This window comes from Phoxinus phoxinus (genome assembly GCF_949152265.1).
Source record: "Phoxinus phoxinus genome assembly, chromosome: 19".
NCBI classification, from domain to species: Eukaryota; Metazoa; Chordata; class Actinopteri; order Cypriniformes; family Leuciscidae; genus Phoxinus; species Phoxinus phoxinus.
In genome coordinates, this window is record NC_136894.1 from 32,082,132 (window position 1) to 32,100,175 (window position 18,044).

Here is an 18,044-nt window from a genome sequence, read left to right on the forward strand (position 1 = left end):
ATGATGGACAGATGTAATTTTATGATGGATAGATGCACTTTTATGATGGACAGATGCACTTTTATGATGGACAGATGCACTTTTATGATGGACAGATGCACTTTTATGATGGATAGATGCACTTTTATGATGGATAGATGCACTTTTATGATGGATAGATGCACTTTTATGATGGATAGATGCACTTTTATCATGGACAGATGCACTTTTATGATGGACAGATGCACTTTTATGATGGATAGATGCACTTTTATGATGGATAGATGCACTTTTATGATGGACAGATGCACTTTTATGGACCTCAAAACAGAAAGAGCCATTCACTGCCATTATAAAGCTTGGAAATTGTTTAATATAACTCTGGAAGAAGAATGTCATATACACTAGGATGGCTTGAGGGCGAGTAAATCATGGGCTAATTTTCATGTTTTGAACATTTTCTGTGCTTTAACTAGCAGCACAGTCTCCTCAACAACACACATGATCAGAGGAATCATTCATGTTCATATAAACGTCCTGATGAAATAAAAGCGGCACCTCTGAGCCATTTGGAGTCGTATTTGACGGTGCGCAGGACGGGCCGGCCCTCTCCTCCTAAACTCCTGTAGATCACCGCATCACTCGCCTGGAAGTCCGTCACTGTGGCCGAATAGAAGTGACCGCCTGAAATACAGACGTACATGAAGTGACTCAAACTCTGCTCTCTGCTTAACATGTCAATAAAAAGCGGTTTAATGTAAAATAAACATAATACGTTTAAATAAATGTAGTTCAAATTATTAATCAAAATCCTGTTTTAATGTTTTATTTAAATTGTAAAAAATAAACAAACCAATAAAGAAATATATTACTATTCAATGTAAAATAATAATTTTGTTAAATGTATTTTATTTTAAGAGTATTAATCATTAATGTACTGTTTTTAATGTATTATTGAAATTGTAAAAATGTAAGAAATCAATAAAGAAAAATATAATTATTTAATGTCAAATAAAATGTTTTATTACATTTATTTCATTTTATTACTATTTTAATATTATTATTTTACAGAAATTGTAATACTAATATGAATGGCTGTTATAATTTCCTTGCTTCCAGATGTTAAAACAGAGATTTAGCATTTCCTGTGAATCGCGCTGTTCCAAAATTGTTTTAAATGTAAGCAATTACAATCCGGTCAGTAAATATGGGAATCGCATCCCTGCAATCATCAATCATCATTAAAATCCTTAATATTTTGGGTCGGCACTTAGTTACACATGCATACACTCACATGCCGATTTGGAAAAACCCAAATGCTTTGGACGCCCGTATTGCTGAGCACATGTGACTGAATGTGAATGTTGTGCGTGTGTGTGTGTGTGTGTGTGTGTGTTTCAGCAGTTCACCTGCAAACACTCCGACGTTGGACTGGCGAGACTCAAATGGACACCGGGCCTGACCCAACAGATCCTGGCCGACCTGCTCCAGCGAGCTCAGCTGATCATAACCAGCAACACAACAGGGCAGCGGTTACACATCTGTCCATGTGGTGGCGCTGATTGACAGCTGAAATCAGTGAATGTGTGAACTCACTCTGTAGTTTCTGCAGGCGGGGTTCAGCGCGTTGGTTCCACAGGCAAACAGAGTCTCGTCGTTACGAGGCACGAGAACTTTGATGTAGTTATAACATTCATCCTGAAAGCAAGCAGAAGATGAAGTCAAACACACACAATCCCATCATCAGCTTCTCTGAGTGAGAAACATCTGCTGAATGTCTGAATGCTTGTGGTCCAGCACAGAGTAAGCTCAGTGGCTCTGTTGAGTGTGTGACAGAGACACATCTTTCCTCCAGCTGTGTGTCGCTTCACTCAGATCTGCTGTAATGAGACACTCACACTGTTTCTGCCTCTCACGGTGCACTTCGACACGTCTGTGGATCTCCACGTCAGGATCTGCAACAACAGACTACTGTGAGACCTCACGTATGACGGTTACACCTGCGTGTGTGTGTGTGTGAGAGTGAGTGAGAGAGTGTGAGTGTATGTGTGTGTGTGAGAGAGTGTGTGAGAGAGTGTGAGTGTATGTGTGTGTGTGAGAGAGTGTGTGTGTGTGTGTGAGAGAGAGAGAGAGAGAGAGAGAGAGTGAGTGAGTGTGTGTGTGTGTGAGAAAGAGAGAGTGTGTGTGTGTGTGAGAGAAAGAGAGAGAGAGAGAGGGAGAGAGTGTGTGAGAAAAAGAGAGTGTGTGTGTGTATTTTAGTGTGTGTGTGTGTGTGTGTTCACTTGTGTGAGTGTGCACATGTGTGTGTGTGTGTGTGTGTGTGTGTGTACTTGTGTGTGTGTGTGTGTGTGTGTGTGTACACGTGTGTGTGTGTGTGTGTGTGTGTGTGTGTGTGTGTGTGTGTGTGTGTGTGCACATGTGTGTGTGTGTGTGGACATGTGTGTGTGTGTGTGTGTGTGTGTGTGAGTGAGTGTGTGTGTGCGTGTGTGTGTGTGTGTGTGTGTGTGTGTGTGTGTGTGTGTGTGTGTGTGTGTGTGTGTGTGTGTGTGTGAGTGAGTGAGTGAGAGAGTGAGTGAGTGAGTGAGTGAGTGAGTGAGTGAGTGAGTGAGTGAGTGAGTGAGTGAGTGAGTGAGTGAGTGAGTGAGTGAGTGAGTGAGTGAGTGAGTGAGTGAGTGAGTGAGTGTGTGTGTGTGTGTGTGTGTGTGTACCTGCTGTGGGATGATTTTATCCACTGACGCAGTGAGATTCACAACAAACACATGGTCTCTAAACAGGAGGAACACACAAGAGATCTCCAGTTGTTTCCACTGAAATTATACATTTAACAAAATATACCAATGACTAATAGAGAAACATTTCTTCAAAATTCCCCAAGGGTGTAAAATTGTGATTTGACTTCATTACTGCACTGAAGTATTATTTTGAGGGATTTGTACTTTACAGTGTCATTTAAATGGAATAACTAGAACTTTTACATACTTTTTACTCCTTCATTTTATTTTGACTTGAAAAGTACTTGTAAAATAGCATTTTAACATCAAAGCATGTTGTTAATAAACATTATAAATGTTGAACATGTTCTTATCACAGAGTAGATCAGTGATACTCTCATTATATTTATGTAAATAAATCTGATTAACAATTAGGGCTGACAATTAATTACACTATATGCTGATTATTCTAATTAATATTATATCAATATTTGCAGAGAAAAACAACCAAATGCCCCAAATAAAGACATGCAGATAGAAGCACTAACTACTGTCTAATACTTAGGAACAGCTTTTTCACTTTCACTCAAACATGTTTTGACCAGATACTTGGATTTAATCGAGTCATATTTTGACACTGCATCTATAAGATCAGGTAAGTGTGTTTCCAGGCCTGCATGTGTTCAGTGCAGACGTCTCCTCAGTGAGGACAGACCTGGCAGCGATGTAGAGCATCTGCTGGATCCGGATCATCCGCTGATAGTCCAGCCCGAGACGCTCAGAGCTGTTGTGTGCCATCAGACCCTGGAAGCTGGGGTACAGGAGCGAGTCTGTGGAGCACAGCAACACTGCAGTCAGACAACCTCAACCTTCAGGGTCTGTGAGGCTCTCATCTCACACATGCTGCTGGGTTGAGTTATTTATTTATTTAACCAGGAAGGTCCCATTGAGGTACAATATCTCTTCTACTGGGAGTCCTGGTTAAGATAGGCAGTAAGTACAAGTAGTACATAACACAACACAACATAATAAACAAACGAAAAATACCCATATCTGGAAGACAATACAAATCCTAATCAACTATTAAAACCTTTACACCGTTCTATACTTCATGTTGATGTCTAAATTAAATGTTAACAATGTTATGCAGCTGAATAAGTTGTATTACTGTCAGATTTTGGGTAAAAGAAAAAATACTGCTCCATTTGTCGGACACAGCTCAGGAAATTGTGCGAAATATGCCATTAATTGCTATCAAAAGCCAATGAGTTAGAAGAATTATGAGCAAAAAATATGAGACGTATTCTGCTTCAGACAAACTATTTGAAAAAGTTACAACAAAGCAGAATTTTTGAAGGAGGGCCAATAAAACTGTTAGCAGAGCAACACACACACACACACACACACACACACACACACACACACATACACACGCACGTACACACGCACGAACACGCGCACACACAAAATCGTTTGGATGGAGGTCATGTGACTCACCTTCCAGTCCCACCACACTGATTGGCTGCAGATCCCTGGGGAAGGGCGTGGCAGCGATGAGTGGGAGGAGCCAGGCGAAAGAGACCATCGTCATGACGACCGAGTGACGGCATGTCCTGTCAGTCATCTGCAGAATTAGAATGAGGAAACCATTATAAAAACACAAAGACAATAAATAGATGACTTTCAATTGCAAACATGAACATACAGAACACAGTTACTTCTTCTAGAGCACACACTCATGACAGTAAATCCTCATGATGTTAAAATAATCATTACTGATGTGCAGAGTCACATTCTTTTCACTACTTTTTATTTTTTTTCACAATACATTTTAATGTGAGAAAGACTTTAATCTGAACTTTAGCTCTGGGTTAAGATTACTATAGTGCTTTTAGTTTCAAGCATATTTATTTACTCATTTATATGTTTTCAAAACCAGTTTTTAATGAACAATTTGTCTCTTTTTAGACAATTTTAGGCCAATCTACATTTGTATGTAACTGGCTTGAAATGTGCATCACACTGCAAGAACACAATAGATGTCAACAGACGAAAACACAAATATCAACAGTAAACATGATCTAATAAACATGTATTTTTGAGCTCTGTTAAGCCTCCGGAGCAAAGGTCAAATTGACAGTAATTCTGGGATCAGCTTGCTTGTATTGTGGTGTGTACGGTCGAGATTAAGGTCAGACAAACATTAGTGTTTAAGGTCAGCGTTAACATGAGCTGCTGTGTTTATCTGCACTAATGTGTGTGTGATACACTCAGACAACCCAGCAGGATTACACACATGACATAAACATCACTCATAAACCTTTACATCTGATTTTTTTACTATTTAAATTATCTTTATAACTGTATGTATCCACTGTACGTCCGACTGACTGCACTGCATTCCTCCTTTTGACTGTACGCTGAACTCTAGTGGCACTGAGAAGTGTGTAAGAGAGTCATAAATGACTGAAGTGTGTGAGAGACAGTTATAAATGACTGAAGTGTGTGAGAGAGGAAGGCCTGCTGATGGGTCTGTGGAGCAGTGAGTGTGACGTGATGAAGATGAGGTGCGGACTGGATCCACTCCATTACTAGAGCTTCTGAACCAATGGGGTTCACTGTGTGAGTGGCTCGGCCTCCCTCATGCCGTATGATTGGTTGACACCGCGTGTATGATTGACAGGAACAGAATGTGAGGCTGATCAGACAGTCGAAACGAATGCGTTATAGGCTTTAGGTCTATATAATTATTTTTTTTGTAGTTCTTTGAATTAGTCAATTACATAAAATGATTAATTATTACATAATGATTTAACTTCTATAGGCTATATTTTAAAAAATAGAGTCGGCTCTTCAGATGTGCGAGCCAGCTCCCGACGTTCACCGACAAGAGCCGGCCGGCCCGTCACGAACTGACACTACTGGATGTGATTGAGCTGAATAGAGCGCAACAGTCGGTTCCGGAAGCAAAATCTCCATAGGGAAATTGATTTTGAACAAGAACTCATTCTCGTGGAGAAAAACTACATTACCCATGATGCATTACAGAAATGTCCACCAATCAGAGTCGAGACCAGCAGAACTGCCCATATATCTCATTAGCTCCGCCCACTCCCATGAAGCACTGCGAATGACTAAATCAAGTCGACGATATGCATATTTTTCATTAAACTTAAAATGTTTTTATCATACTCAACATTTTTAAAACAAATTTAATTTGATTATGCTGTTTGCAAAGTATCTTAAATCTTTGTGATTTTCAAATAAATATGTTGCTTCTCTCCTTGTAGCTGATTGGCTTGGTTCATGGCTTGTAACACTTTAACAAAAAAATTTTTTGGTAGAAATGAATGGACAAAAATACTTCCAGAAGCAGCTCCTCTGTAAAGTGGACGGGCTACACAACTAACACACATATATCGGTTCTCCAGCCTCGATGAACTATGATCCCATAACAATCCGTGACAATGTTTAAACCCGGACCCAACCCGAGGCTAATCTGCCGAAGCTTTGAGTGTCAGTGGGAGACACTTTAGCTAATTAATGGCTAATCAGAGCTAATCTTCCATCAGTCAGATCACCGGGACACACGAGTCAGGGTGTAATCTGGACCTTTTTATGTACAGGCTTATTCAATTATAAAGTTTTATACACTACAAGTTAAAGCGCTCGGTTTTCTGCATTCTCCTTTAATTAAATTGCTTCACAGGCCTGTTATTAACAGTCACGTTCAGGCTCATTAATCAGCGCAGAGAGACGATTATGAAGATTACTAATACAACATATCAAAGCAAGTGTCATTATTGTAGAGCGATAACATACACACTTCACAACCACACAACCACCTCAGTGTTTATTATTCCCTCGTGTGTTCAAACTCCAACAGTTGCGTTCAGCTAAACACAGATCAACACGACCAGAAACCACATCCAAAAACACCACAACACACACACACACACACACACACGCACAACAGAGCAAGAGCTTGCCTATAAAAAGCATTTTATACACATTTTTAGCATTTTCTTCACTGAACCGTCACATGCTTGACTGCTAAATGTTATAGTCTCATAAAAACTGCAGCTGTGATTTCTTTAGGTTCGTGTGTATCAATCAGATTCCTGGCCAGATGTCAGTCAGGTCTGATGGGAACGTGTGAGTTCCTCCACAGGCGAATGACTGCAGCACATCCACCTCTCTGGCTTTAAGATATTACAGTCCAAAGGCCGAGGAGGACAACAGTGTAGTTCTGTAATGTTCTGAGTTTAACAGAATAGAGTCCACAGCACACTATAGCTATGGGGCGGTTTACAGCTGGCCACGTCATGCGTTTCTGTAGCCGCGTTTCCATTACAGATTTGCGCAAAACTTTTGCAACTTTTTTCTAAATATCGATACAAAACTATTGCGAAATGACGGCGTTTCCAATAAACGATGTTATGCGACTAAAACGTCATTTTTTCCAGATCAGTCATTTAAAATATCACGTTGGTAGGTTTATATATCACAGCCACCGCACTAGGCGTTATTATTATTAACGGAAGGAGACGTAACGTTAGGCGTGTTATCCAAGCATTGATGTAAAGAGACCCTCATGCTGTGAGCGTCACATATGAGTTTCTCACTCATTTCTGCTTCGAGGTCTTGATTGTGGCATTTCTTTGAGGTTTAGAAAATTCTTTTGTCTTTTATGAATTTAATAAACAAATCTATCTCGTATTCTGTCCGAACACACCGCGTCCTCTACTAAGTCAGGCGACTGTAAATGTGTGAAAACTGTTTCCATTGCAGTTTTGCGAAATATTTCTTTTTCGAATTGCCTAAAAAAAAAACTCATGCGAGCATAAAAACTTTTTTGCGATAAATGCGAGTTTTTGCAAAATTGACGTGTTTCCATTAACAATTTTCAATTTGCAATTTCAATTTGCGCAATTTGAAGGGTCATGGAAACGCGGCTTGTGATAGCTGTCAGCTCGTGAAGAGGCCAGCTGTAAATGCCTCCGATACGCACTCGAGACGGTTTACATCCGATCGCTCACACCACTTCAGGAGGAGCTGTGGGACACCCAGACGACACCGGACAAGTGTAAACACATCTGGATGTGGAAACCACATATGTTCATTTAACTCCTCCCAACCATGCTAAAAAATAAACGCGTGAGAGCGTGTTATAGCCAGATATGACAGACGAGCATCTATTCATCAAGCCAACGCGCAAACGATCACAAATCAAAGTGAAAGTAAGTCACAGACGCTTAACACACAATCATCATCATTAAACCGTGAACTCCATTAAATCTGCATGTAGCGCGGGAATTGAATACCGGATTTATATCTGTTTTGCGAAAACACATTTATGTGAGCAGGTGTAAGTGGAAAGGTTTTGATATCCGATCTGAAAAACGCATGAAGTGGTCTGGTGTAAACAGCTCTGTAACCGCTCAGAGAAACTATCGCTGGAATCATGTTCAGAACGGATGTTTCCAGATGAGGAATGATACAAATAATGACAGCCAATCAGAAACCACATAATATCCACGCATTTAAAGTGACAAGACAAAACGGCAGCGCTTATAGACCTCAATAACCTTTATAATATTGTCTTTGACCTTCCGGCCGCTCTGTGTATCTCTATGGCATCGCTGTGGAAGAGTGATTAGCTGGTGAAGTGGATGTACTTATTATAGAGTTAACGAAAGTTATCACGAGCATTCTAATGTTAAAAGCAGATGTCTTAACAAACGTCAGTAGACCGGGAAGATTTCAAAACGAGCCGTTCATTCATAAATACGCAAGACCGCTGTGAAAACACAGACCGGAAGACTAAAGACACCGAGTTATAAATCAATAACTTCTGACACTGAGACAGCAAAATGCAAATGAAGAACTCCCAATATGAATAAAATATGTGAGTATGGATATTAATGTATCTTAATAATTTCAGACTATTTTTAGAATTAATTTAATTTACAGTAAATGCAATATTATTAATAATAATGCTTATGAAAAATACTAAGGGTGGTAATCTTTAGGCACCTCACGATCCCTATAATATCTACATTTATTTTTAAATAATTAATGAGTTTACCAACATTGAATATCTAATTTATCTGTGCATTTTTATTACATTACTTATATAATTATAAGAAAAAAAAAGAAAAAAACGTATTAATAATACATCAAAACAATGGTATGTTGAGAATTATTACTAAATATAGCTTCGAATATATAAAATATAAAGAATCACATTACAAGTATGAAACACAAAGTGTGCTTTTAAAGTTTTCCAGACACAGTGAGGGATTTTTCTCTATCAATTCATAATCAGTAGAATTAATTAAAAAGAGAATCATGAAACATCAGAGAATAGTTTTTACACCCATTCCTAAAAAATACAAAAATACAGATTATTCATTAAAAACTTCATGAAATAATAATGTAAAATTGTAGTAAATAATAAACAATGTGAATGCAGTGCACAGTAACACACACTCCTGCTCGTGAACCATCAGACGACCAGCGCTTGATGTCGTGTTTAGAGACGCTAACACAGATCCACACACTCTGAGTTACGAGAGACTCTACAGGACTCTGGGATACAGTAAACACTTCGGGAATGTTCTGTCCGGCTAGTCTCCAGGAACACGTCCGTCGGAGCGGCTGGAGATGTTCTCTGGTGTGTGCAGTGTTCCTGATCCTCAGAGAGACCGAAACAGAAGAGCCGGCTTCCATCCGGACCCGACCTAATGAAGTCTTGTGTGTGTTCATGTTTGACTGAGATTAAAGAACCGCTAGAGCGTAGTAGAGCGCGGCGCTAGCAACGTCAAGGTCATGTGATCCAGGGACTGATAACAGGCCTAAGAGCGACTAGCTCTCTCTGAAACACACCTGGGTTTGTTGCACGGACACTAAAAAGCATCTTGTCCTCGTCGACAGTCGGTGTGAAATTGCACAACACAATATCGTCTCAAATCATTTGAACACACTTCACATCTTAAATGCATTCTCCAGAGTCATTACGGTCTAGAGCCCTATTCTCATGTGGACGCCTGTAAATATGCATTAGCATTAGCACCTCAGTGATAAACTCATGCGTTCGGATGGCGAGGAGTGTGTTTTGTGATCCTATGAACCCAGGAACGCTCTGATCATGTGGTCAGTCACATGACCGTCTACTGTAAATAAAATATCACATGCTTGGAATAATACGAATAGGAAAATAGCTTAATGTCCTATTTATTGTTTAAATATCCCGTTTAAAAATAAGAAGCTATACGCTCTATAGATATAATAATTGTCTCTATTGTATTTTATCCTAAAAAAAATGATGGATGTCATTTTAAAAATGTGAAAATGAGTGGAAATAAGTTAATACAGCCTCTAATTTACAACACAAATCTGCTTGGTTTATTTATTTATGTATATAATTGCTGCCATAATAACGTCACATTTCAAATGTTTATGTGCTTTTCTTCTTGTTATCTTTTGAGCGCTGATGAAATATTGATACTCTCCAGCATTCAGTAACACAAGTGTAGACTGGATCTCTGAAATGTGAAGCGCAGCAGTAATTGTACGGTGGTCCGCAGTGCTCAAAAAGGATTTATACAGTGAATTTTGAAGTGATCTCTTCTTGTAAACTCAGAGGTGTGGATTCAGATGACAATTAAATCACCACACGATCTTGATCTGTCAAAAAACAGGTCATTCTGCCGGAGATCTTCACGTGGATGGTGAACACTGACATTCGGGATTCTGACGGCAATAAAATCCCAGACTGACCCTGATGATGAAAACACCGTACGACCCCATGAGCAACAATCACCGTCGTAGCAGATCAGCTATTCCAAACTCTCTCAGACTGTCGGAAATCATGTGACATCTCAGCTACACTTACACTGAATTAATGTCTTGATAACTTCAGCGAATGCTTATTCATCCATAGATGTTATATGCTAAAGAAGTTAATTTGGTCAAATAGCCTATCTGCACATATATGGAGATCAGAGTCCCATCATGCAGCATTAAGTCAGTGAGAGTGAACACTTTCCTCAGAACTGTGTGTGTGTGTGTGTGTGTGTGTGTGTGTGAGAGAGAGAGAAAACACTTTCCTCAGAAGTGTGTGTGTGTGAGAGAAAACACTTTCCTCAGAAGTGTGTGAGTGTGTGTGTGTGTGTGTGTGTCTCTCTGACGGCTCTCACGCTCTCAGTAAAAATACTCGGCACCTTTGACATAAAGCAGCTGTTTTGCTTCCCGTCTCGTTTCCTTCTCTCTCCACTAGTCCCGCCACTCTCGGACACAGTGTCCAGTCCAGCGGTCCTCACGAACACACACACACACACACACCCATCATCAGCGCGGTATCTACTGTTGGCCTGTGTAAACACGCTGTGCTATAGAGGCCGATGACACAGAACGTGTTTTTGCATTGCGCTGCACAGCGTATACTGTTCTTCATATGCACACATGCACTAGATGGATGTCTTCGACCGTTCGCACGGGTCACATGTCACATGTCTCGCACATGACAGTGTTCAATTCAGAAGTTCACAGATTAAACATGTGTCTAGACCTTGTTTTTTCCTATTGCACTGCCCTGCGTCTCACAGAAGGTGTTTCTGCATCCACTGTACTGCGTTTCATAGTTTTTATGTAAATATGCATTAGATTAATAAGTTAAACCGCTGCATTCGCTTCTTTTGCAGCTTCTCGTGCAGTACAGCATTTGAAAAACATAGCGATTAAGTTAAAAGAGGTTCACCTTCCCAATGTAAAACATGTCTTAGACCCTGTGGGTTATATTGAGTATTGAGTTTTTAAACATAAACGTGTTCATTATTAATGGTCCCAATGTGCTGTGTAATAATTTACATTCTTTTATAAGCGCATCGTCTTAAGGGATAGGTAATATTATTGTTAAATAAATAAATACATTATTTTCTGGTACTCACCCTCACATTACTTCAAACTCGTATGACTTACTTTCTTAAACAAAACAGAGAAGGAGAATTTTTCATATAGTAAAGAATTTGGGATCCATATACTTTATGAGCTCATCATTCACTTTAACAGAAGATATTTTTTAACAAAAACCACTTGCTGACAAATGGGTAAAACAGTGATTTGGAGGATATTGGCAAAGTGTGACTGTGAGCCTTAAATAGAGCATTTTAATGTCAAGACTTTTAGTTTATAAACGATTGTGACACTGAATGACATTTTAGTGGGCGTCCTTTGTAAATCATGGTATAAAGACATTCTTTTTTTACATTATTTAAATTAAACAGGACATATTATAACCTACACAAATTTAAAGATGTATTACACTTTTGTTTTTGTCCATACAATGGAAAATGGAAGTGGGTTTGTAATCAATACCGTTTGTATGTTTACTAGAATGTATTTAGTGTGTGTTTGCTGTTTTAGCAGAAGAATGAAAGCCTGAAGGTTTAGAATAACTTGAGGGCGAGTAAATGATGACAGATTGGTCATTTCTGGGAAAAGTATGGCTTTAGCTCTGGTTTTAGGGTTAGTTACGGTCAGGGTTAGTTGGGGATAAACTATAATGCCTTGTTGAGGAGCACTCGGACCCCAGCCTTCTCCCTCCTGACCTTCATGTTGAGGAATTCTGGGGGAGTTTCTCTCCGGCCCGTCGGTCCTGTGCCGAGATCAGAGAACCCAACAGAAACTCTACAAGTGTTCCAGGAATGCTGGAGTGGGCAGAGAGAGAGAGAGAAAGAGAGAGAGAGAGAGAGAGAGAGAGAGAGAGAGAGAGAGAGAGAGAGAGAGAGAGAGAGAGAGAGAGAGAGAGAGCGTATGATGAACAGGAGGAAAACATGCAGAAGACACACACAAGAGCGAGAGAGAGATATGAAAGCTTGTTTTCGCCACAGAATAAAAAATAAAAAAGGTAATTGCGACTTTTTATCTTAGAATTGCGTGATATAAAGTCACAATTGCGAGAAGTAAAGTCATATAAACTCGCAATTGCGAGAAATAAACTCAACATTCTGACTTTTCTTTTATATCTCAGAGTTTACTCACAATTCTGAGAAAATATATCAGAATTGTGAGATATAAACTAGCAATTGTATGTTATAAAGTCGGAATTGCGAGATATAAAGTCAGAATTGCGGGAAAAAGTCTTATTTATCACAATTGTGCCTTTATATTTTGCAATTGTGACTTTATAACACACAATTCTGAGAAATAAAGTTAGAATTGCGAGATATAAACTTGCAATTGTGAGATAAAAAGTCGCAATTATCTTTTAAAATGTTTTATTCTGAGGCGGAAACAAGCTTCCATAGAGAGAGGCCAACATATGAAGGAGAAAGGAGATAGAAACATTCAGAAGAGTCAAAATACTGATTAATAATAACACAATGTGTTATAATGACCTCATTGTGTCTCTGGAGTTGTGTTGCAATATTTAAGATTTAGATGTACGTTTCATATTTATATATGTGTGTATGTATACACACACACACACACACACACACACACCAGTGACAACTGATGACATGTAATGTATTTAGATGCCTATTTATAGTTATTATTTAGGGGAAAGTTAGGTTTATTAAATCGCATGCGCATTTATTACCAGAACAAGTTTTTCTTAAATCAAAACCAATTTTTTTTTCCTGTTTTTAATAAAATCATAATTGTATGCCTGAAGATGGTCCTGGCCCAGCAGACTGCATTGTTTATGTCATTTCATAAACTATACTCACTTTTCAGCCGTTTTCTCCGGACTGGCGGTCTCGGGCTAATTTGAGGCTGTTTTGGCCGTTCTCTGAGGGCAGATGGTCAGACATGAGCTTTAAACCCAAATCCCCTCAGAGAGCAAAGGATTACCACATTTACTCTCCAACATATTCACCGTTTCCCCCTAAAACAACCGTGACAGCTTTCCAAACATCGCGTTTCTGTGACATGTTTGTCTTTGGCTTCACACACTCGCGACTGACGGGAGTTTACGAGTCTGACGGTTTAACGGTCGCAGTTTAAAAGCTTTTAAAACTCTTGAGGCGCGATTGATAACTCGTATTTGCGCGTTCATGTTCATCCTGCGCTCGCATATGACCGGTTCAAAAATACTACTCCCATTTATTAACCACAATCTAACAAAACAACACAGAAACTTACCGGTTTTGCTTCAAAAACCATCATAGTCCATATTCTCTGTGTTTCCTTCTAATCTGAGGCTGCAGACCCAGAGCTGCTCATCAGTGTCATCGACTGCGAGAGGAAACGAGGCGGGACTACAGACACAACGGACACGCCTCCCTCATTTGCGTATGCAAGTTTGGGCCAATCAGAGACGGCAGTGCGGTCTCTTTACTCCGCGCATCCAATCACAACACATGTGGCGGGTTATTTATGAACGGATTTACCCTGTGGAAGTGCTTTGCTTGCTTATTATATTTAAATAATAATAATAAAATAAAAATATATATTTATAAAATGAAATGCTCATGTCCAAAAGGCAAAGCTTCCTCTTTATAAAGATCAACATAGGCACACATACTTCACACACACACACACACACACGGATCTAGTCAGACTGCAGGAGCTTCTCTTTTACTAAAGCTTAGAGTATGTTGAAGTTGAAATATAATAACAGGTATATTTATCTCTGTCAGGAATATGTGATTGTGTTCGGTTCTGTGTCATGAAACGCAAAGTAACTTCTAAGCATGAGTGTGTAAATATATAATTACATTATGCATAATTAAATCAACGTCCTCATGATTCATAAGTCAAGTCTCCTTCATTTATACAGCGCTTTAATAATAAAGAGTTTCGCAGCAGCTTTACAGTGATCACAGGAGATTACAGTAACGGAGATTTACAGCAGCTCTAGAATAAAGTTATTGTCCTGATAAAGTTAGTTTTGATTGATTCACTTCCGTTGTAAAGATCATAAGTTATTAATTTAAGGGCCGCTTACACACAGAAAACACTTAATATTGAACATAACACATATTCTCAGTCATGATCAGCTCATGATAAAGACACTTTACATGCATGGTCACAGTATAATAATAATTCTTGTTGTGAAGGAGCATCTCTCCATCTGCTCTTTTCTTCTTTCTGCTGTTTTCCAGGACACATAAACATCGAGAGGAACATCCTCCTCTTCCTGCCTCCCATTCCCACGTCCTGCTCCAGTCCCAGTGTGACCTTTGACCTGCAGATCCCGCTCTGCCCCTGACACACACACACACACACAGGAGAGGAGGAGGATGGTGTGTGTGTGTGTGTGTGCATGTTTTTTAAACTGTGATGTTATTCTGAAGACATTTATAGACACAAACATGTGGAAGATACACACAGACTCAGAGTCCAGAGATTAATTTTAAATACCACATCATGACATGAACATGCGACTTTATTTTATGCAAATGAGCAGGCAGTAACACACTGGTGTAGTTTTTATCACGCAATGAGTGTCTTTGACATGTACATCATGGTCATGGTAATCCATTTACATAAATGACTTAAAAAAGTTCAGAATGAGATTTTTTTTTAACTTTCAATAAATGTGTTTCTGCGGACTGGAGAGGTTGAGTTTCCGCATACTTGTATCGATATATACAGATTATACACATGTAGATTATGTTCATGTATTTATGCAGAAACAGTGAAAGGCTCCCTCTTGTGGCAGTGTAATAACACAACACTTTTAACACTGTATATGTGTGTGCTGCCCTCTACAGGACACTGCAATTCTGTTAATATTGCACATTTCATGCACAGTGGTAATTCATAATGCTTTACATAAAATAATTTAAGAAAAAGAGAAAGGCAATAAATATGTAACTATACTTTGAGGACAAATTTGCACTCTGGTATATTCCTGTATAAATATTCCTGTATAAATATTCCTGTATAGATATTCCTATAGTAACAGTGGCAGAAACACCAGATCATGGGTTTGAATTATGGCCTTGAATCACTGCAGTGTAAGTGGCTTCGGATTAACTCATTTGCCAAGTGCATGTAAACAATATATGAAGTAAATCATATAATTTTCAATAAAAAAAATGCTATGTAAAAATAACCTCTGTAAGGTTATGGTGTGGGTTTTAGTTTATAGTATTTATAATTAGCTGTACACATTAAAAAAAAAAGTTCAATGGTTCATCTTAAATTCAGTTGTATAAAATGTATTAAAAGTCTTAAATTGTATAAGAATAATTATATAAGAATTATACATTTTAAAGTTTATAATTTTATTTTAAAAAAATATAGGTTTTAAAGTCCTATGGTCTCGCTTTATGAGCAGAACAAATAAATGAATACAGTTATTGTTGAATTATGACAATTTTTACCTTACTGTGCTTATATCATAATTTTGATTTGTCGCAGTTCTAAAAAGCGCACGTGACCTGTGTTTATATACAGTAATAACCCCATATTTCTGCTGTTACACCAGCGCCACCTGCTGACAGAGGGTCACATTGCTTTTGCATTAACAAAAAAAGAGGAAATGTGCAAAAAGTTTTTTATTCTCTCTCTCTCTCTCTCTCTCTCTCTCTTTACTTTGTCTTCAGCTTACTTACTGTTGGGAATGGTATGTATATTGTGTTGTGAAAATTGTATGTAAGCTCAGTTTTGTTTGTAAAAAAAAAAAAAAATTTGTAAAAATTATAAATGCCTTTCTGTTAATGTTCTACGAATATATGAAAAAAAGAAGAAAAAACTTCTAAATATCTGTTCTGTCTTGCTAAAAGTCTTTGTATCCTCCCTCTTCCACAGAATCGTATGGTTCATCAGTGATTTGAGGGTTTTTCCATGCAATTCTGCCAATTCTAGTCACATTTATGTTTTGTTTCACAGTGTAATGTCACATTTTCCTTAAGGGGGAAATTTCCCCCACTTTACCCTACATATCTGGACAGAAATCCCCATTAGCACTTCACTCTCTCTAGGATAGGGGAAGCTATAAGCTGAAAGCATAGTTTCACACAGAACAGGTTTTCCTCATTCCACTGCATGAGTTGATCATGTGTCTGTCAGTGAACAGCTCGGGTGTTTCTTCTGTTCGGTAAACTGGATCTGCAGCTTTTGTCAAGGGTTTGAACTGCACGTCTACGAACACTAAGGTAAGATTTGTTCATTATTGTTAGTTTAAAGCTGTCCAGTTGGAGTTTTCAGTTGAAAACGGTGCTTTGAAACACTCTGTGTTGTAAAAAGCACTGTATAAATGAAGGTGACTTGACTTGAGTTACAGTGACACTATTTATTATTTACTATTTTTTCTTCATTTATTTGACATGGACATTGCAATTAAACATAGTACAAAACAAGTCTGTAACTGATGCTATGCAAAAAGAGTTTATAGCTATTGCTATTTTTCAACTCCAGTCCATGGTTGGGCCTTTACACAACAACATTTACTATTTCATCTTAAAGGTCCCATGACATGAAATTTTCACTTTTTGAGGTTTTTTAACATTAATATGAGTTCCCCTAGCCTTTATATGGTCCCCAAATTTCTAGAAATTTCAATCGGTGTAAATCGAGCTTTTGCTATCTTTCTCTGCCTTTGAGAAAGTGGAAGCTCAATCGGGCTGATCTTGAATCTCCTCCGTATGACGTCATACGGAGGAAATGTTACCTCCCCTTTCTCTGCTTTGCCCGCCCAGAGAATATTTCCCGCATGAGAAAATTAGCTAGGAAGTAGGAACGCGTGCGCGCGATTTTAGTTTGTCCACGGGAGATATCATGGCTTTTGAGCGAGTGAAGCATAATAATTGCTCAATAATTGGATGTACAAATGAACACCGAAGCCTTTTTTTAGTTCCTTCATCCAAGCCCCAGAAGAACCAGTGGATTCATTTCATTTTGTTTTGCATGTCTGATCAAAGTTTTGCATGTCTGCGGCAAACATCACCGACGACTGTTTCCTCAACTTGGGTCATAGAGGTGGCTTCGACGAACGTCTGAAAATAAATCGATCGAGCTAACGTTACCAAGCAACACTTTCTGATGTGTAATTGTTCAAGTTCAGACAGGTAATCTTTCTCTCAAATCGTTCAATACAGCTGTTTATGCCTCAGTAAGTCAAGCCAGTGACTAAAATATAAACTTCACATCGTTTCTTTTAGTAGGATGAAAATAATCGTATTTAAATTGTGAATAAATTATATACAGAAAGCGATCAAAGAACAATCTTTGTAGGAATCGCGCGCACGCGTTCCTATACTTCCTAGCTCATTTTCTCATGGACACAGCGCGATCGAGTTTATCTGGACACTAGCCAAACTCGTTATGAAATCAATGACGCATGTTACACTGCACATGAAGCTCTTACTGTATTTACATCCTCGTGTTTGCATTGGTGAA

General features: G+C 38.7%; 2 protein-coding genes across 8 annotated transcripts in view; one reads left to right on the forward strand and one right to left on the reverse strand.

Annotated features, from left to right (window-relative positions):
• The window catches only part of sema6ca (sema domain, transmembrane domain (TM), and cytoplasmic domain, (semaphorin) 6Ca), a gene marked incomplete at its 3' end in the record, with an annotated part of 21,343 nt that extends 7,298 nt beyond the window's left edge, over positions 1 to 14,045 (reverse strand). Inside the window, exons 1-9 of one of the 5 annotated variants that reach the window (XM_079591211.1) lie at positions 13,839 to 13,930; positions 12,302 to 12,400; positions 4,188 to 4,314; positions 3,406 to 3,520; positions 2,688 to 2,745; positions 1,878 to 1,934; positions 1,576 to 1,677; positions 1,389 to 1,479; positions 538 to 663 (exon numbers count right to left, since the gene is read on the reverse strand). In XM_079591211.1, coding sequence (XP_079447337.1) covers positions 538 to 663; positions 1,389 to 1,479; positions 1,576 to 1,677; positions 1,878 to 1,934; positions 2,688 to 2,745; positions 3,406 to 3,520; positions 4,188 to 4,314; positions 12,302 to 12,400; positions 13,839 to 13,862 — 799 coding nt within the window. In that variant the 5' untranslated portion in view covers positions 13,863 to 13,930. Of the gene's footprint in view, positions 1 to 537; positions 664 to 1,388; positions 1,480 to 1,575; positions 1,678 to 1,877; positions 1,935 to 2,687; positions 2,746 to 3,405; positions 3,521 to 4,187; positions 4,315 to 10,915; positions 10,940 to 12,259; positions 12,401 to 13,423; positions 13,481 to 13,838 lie in introns of those variants that run through there. The other 4 variants (XM_079591210.1, XM_079591214.1, XM_079591212.1 and 1 more) reach the window with 4 other exon arrangements.
• A 2,633-nt stretch (positions 14,046 to 16,678) lies between these two features.
• Positions 16,679 to 18,044, forward strand: part of LOC306987152 (NLR family CARD domain-containing protein 3-like) — a 40,593-nt gene continuing 39,227 nt past the window's right edge. For all 3 annotated transcript variants that reach the window (XR_013795104.1, XM_079591216.1, XM_079591217.1), the window contains exon 1: positions 16,679 to 16,801. The gene's annotated coding sequence lies outside the window, so the exon portion shown is untranslated. The remainder of the gene's footprint in view (positions 16,802 to 18,044) is intronic.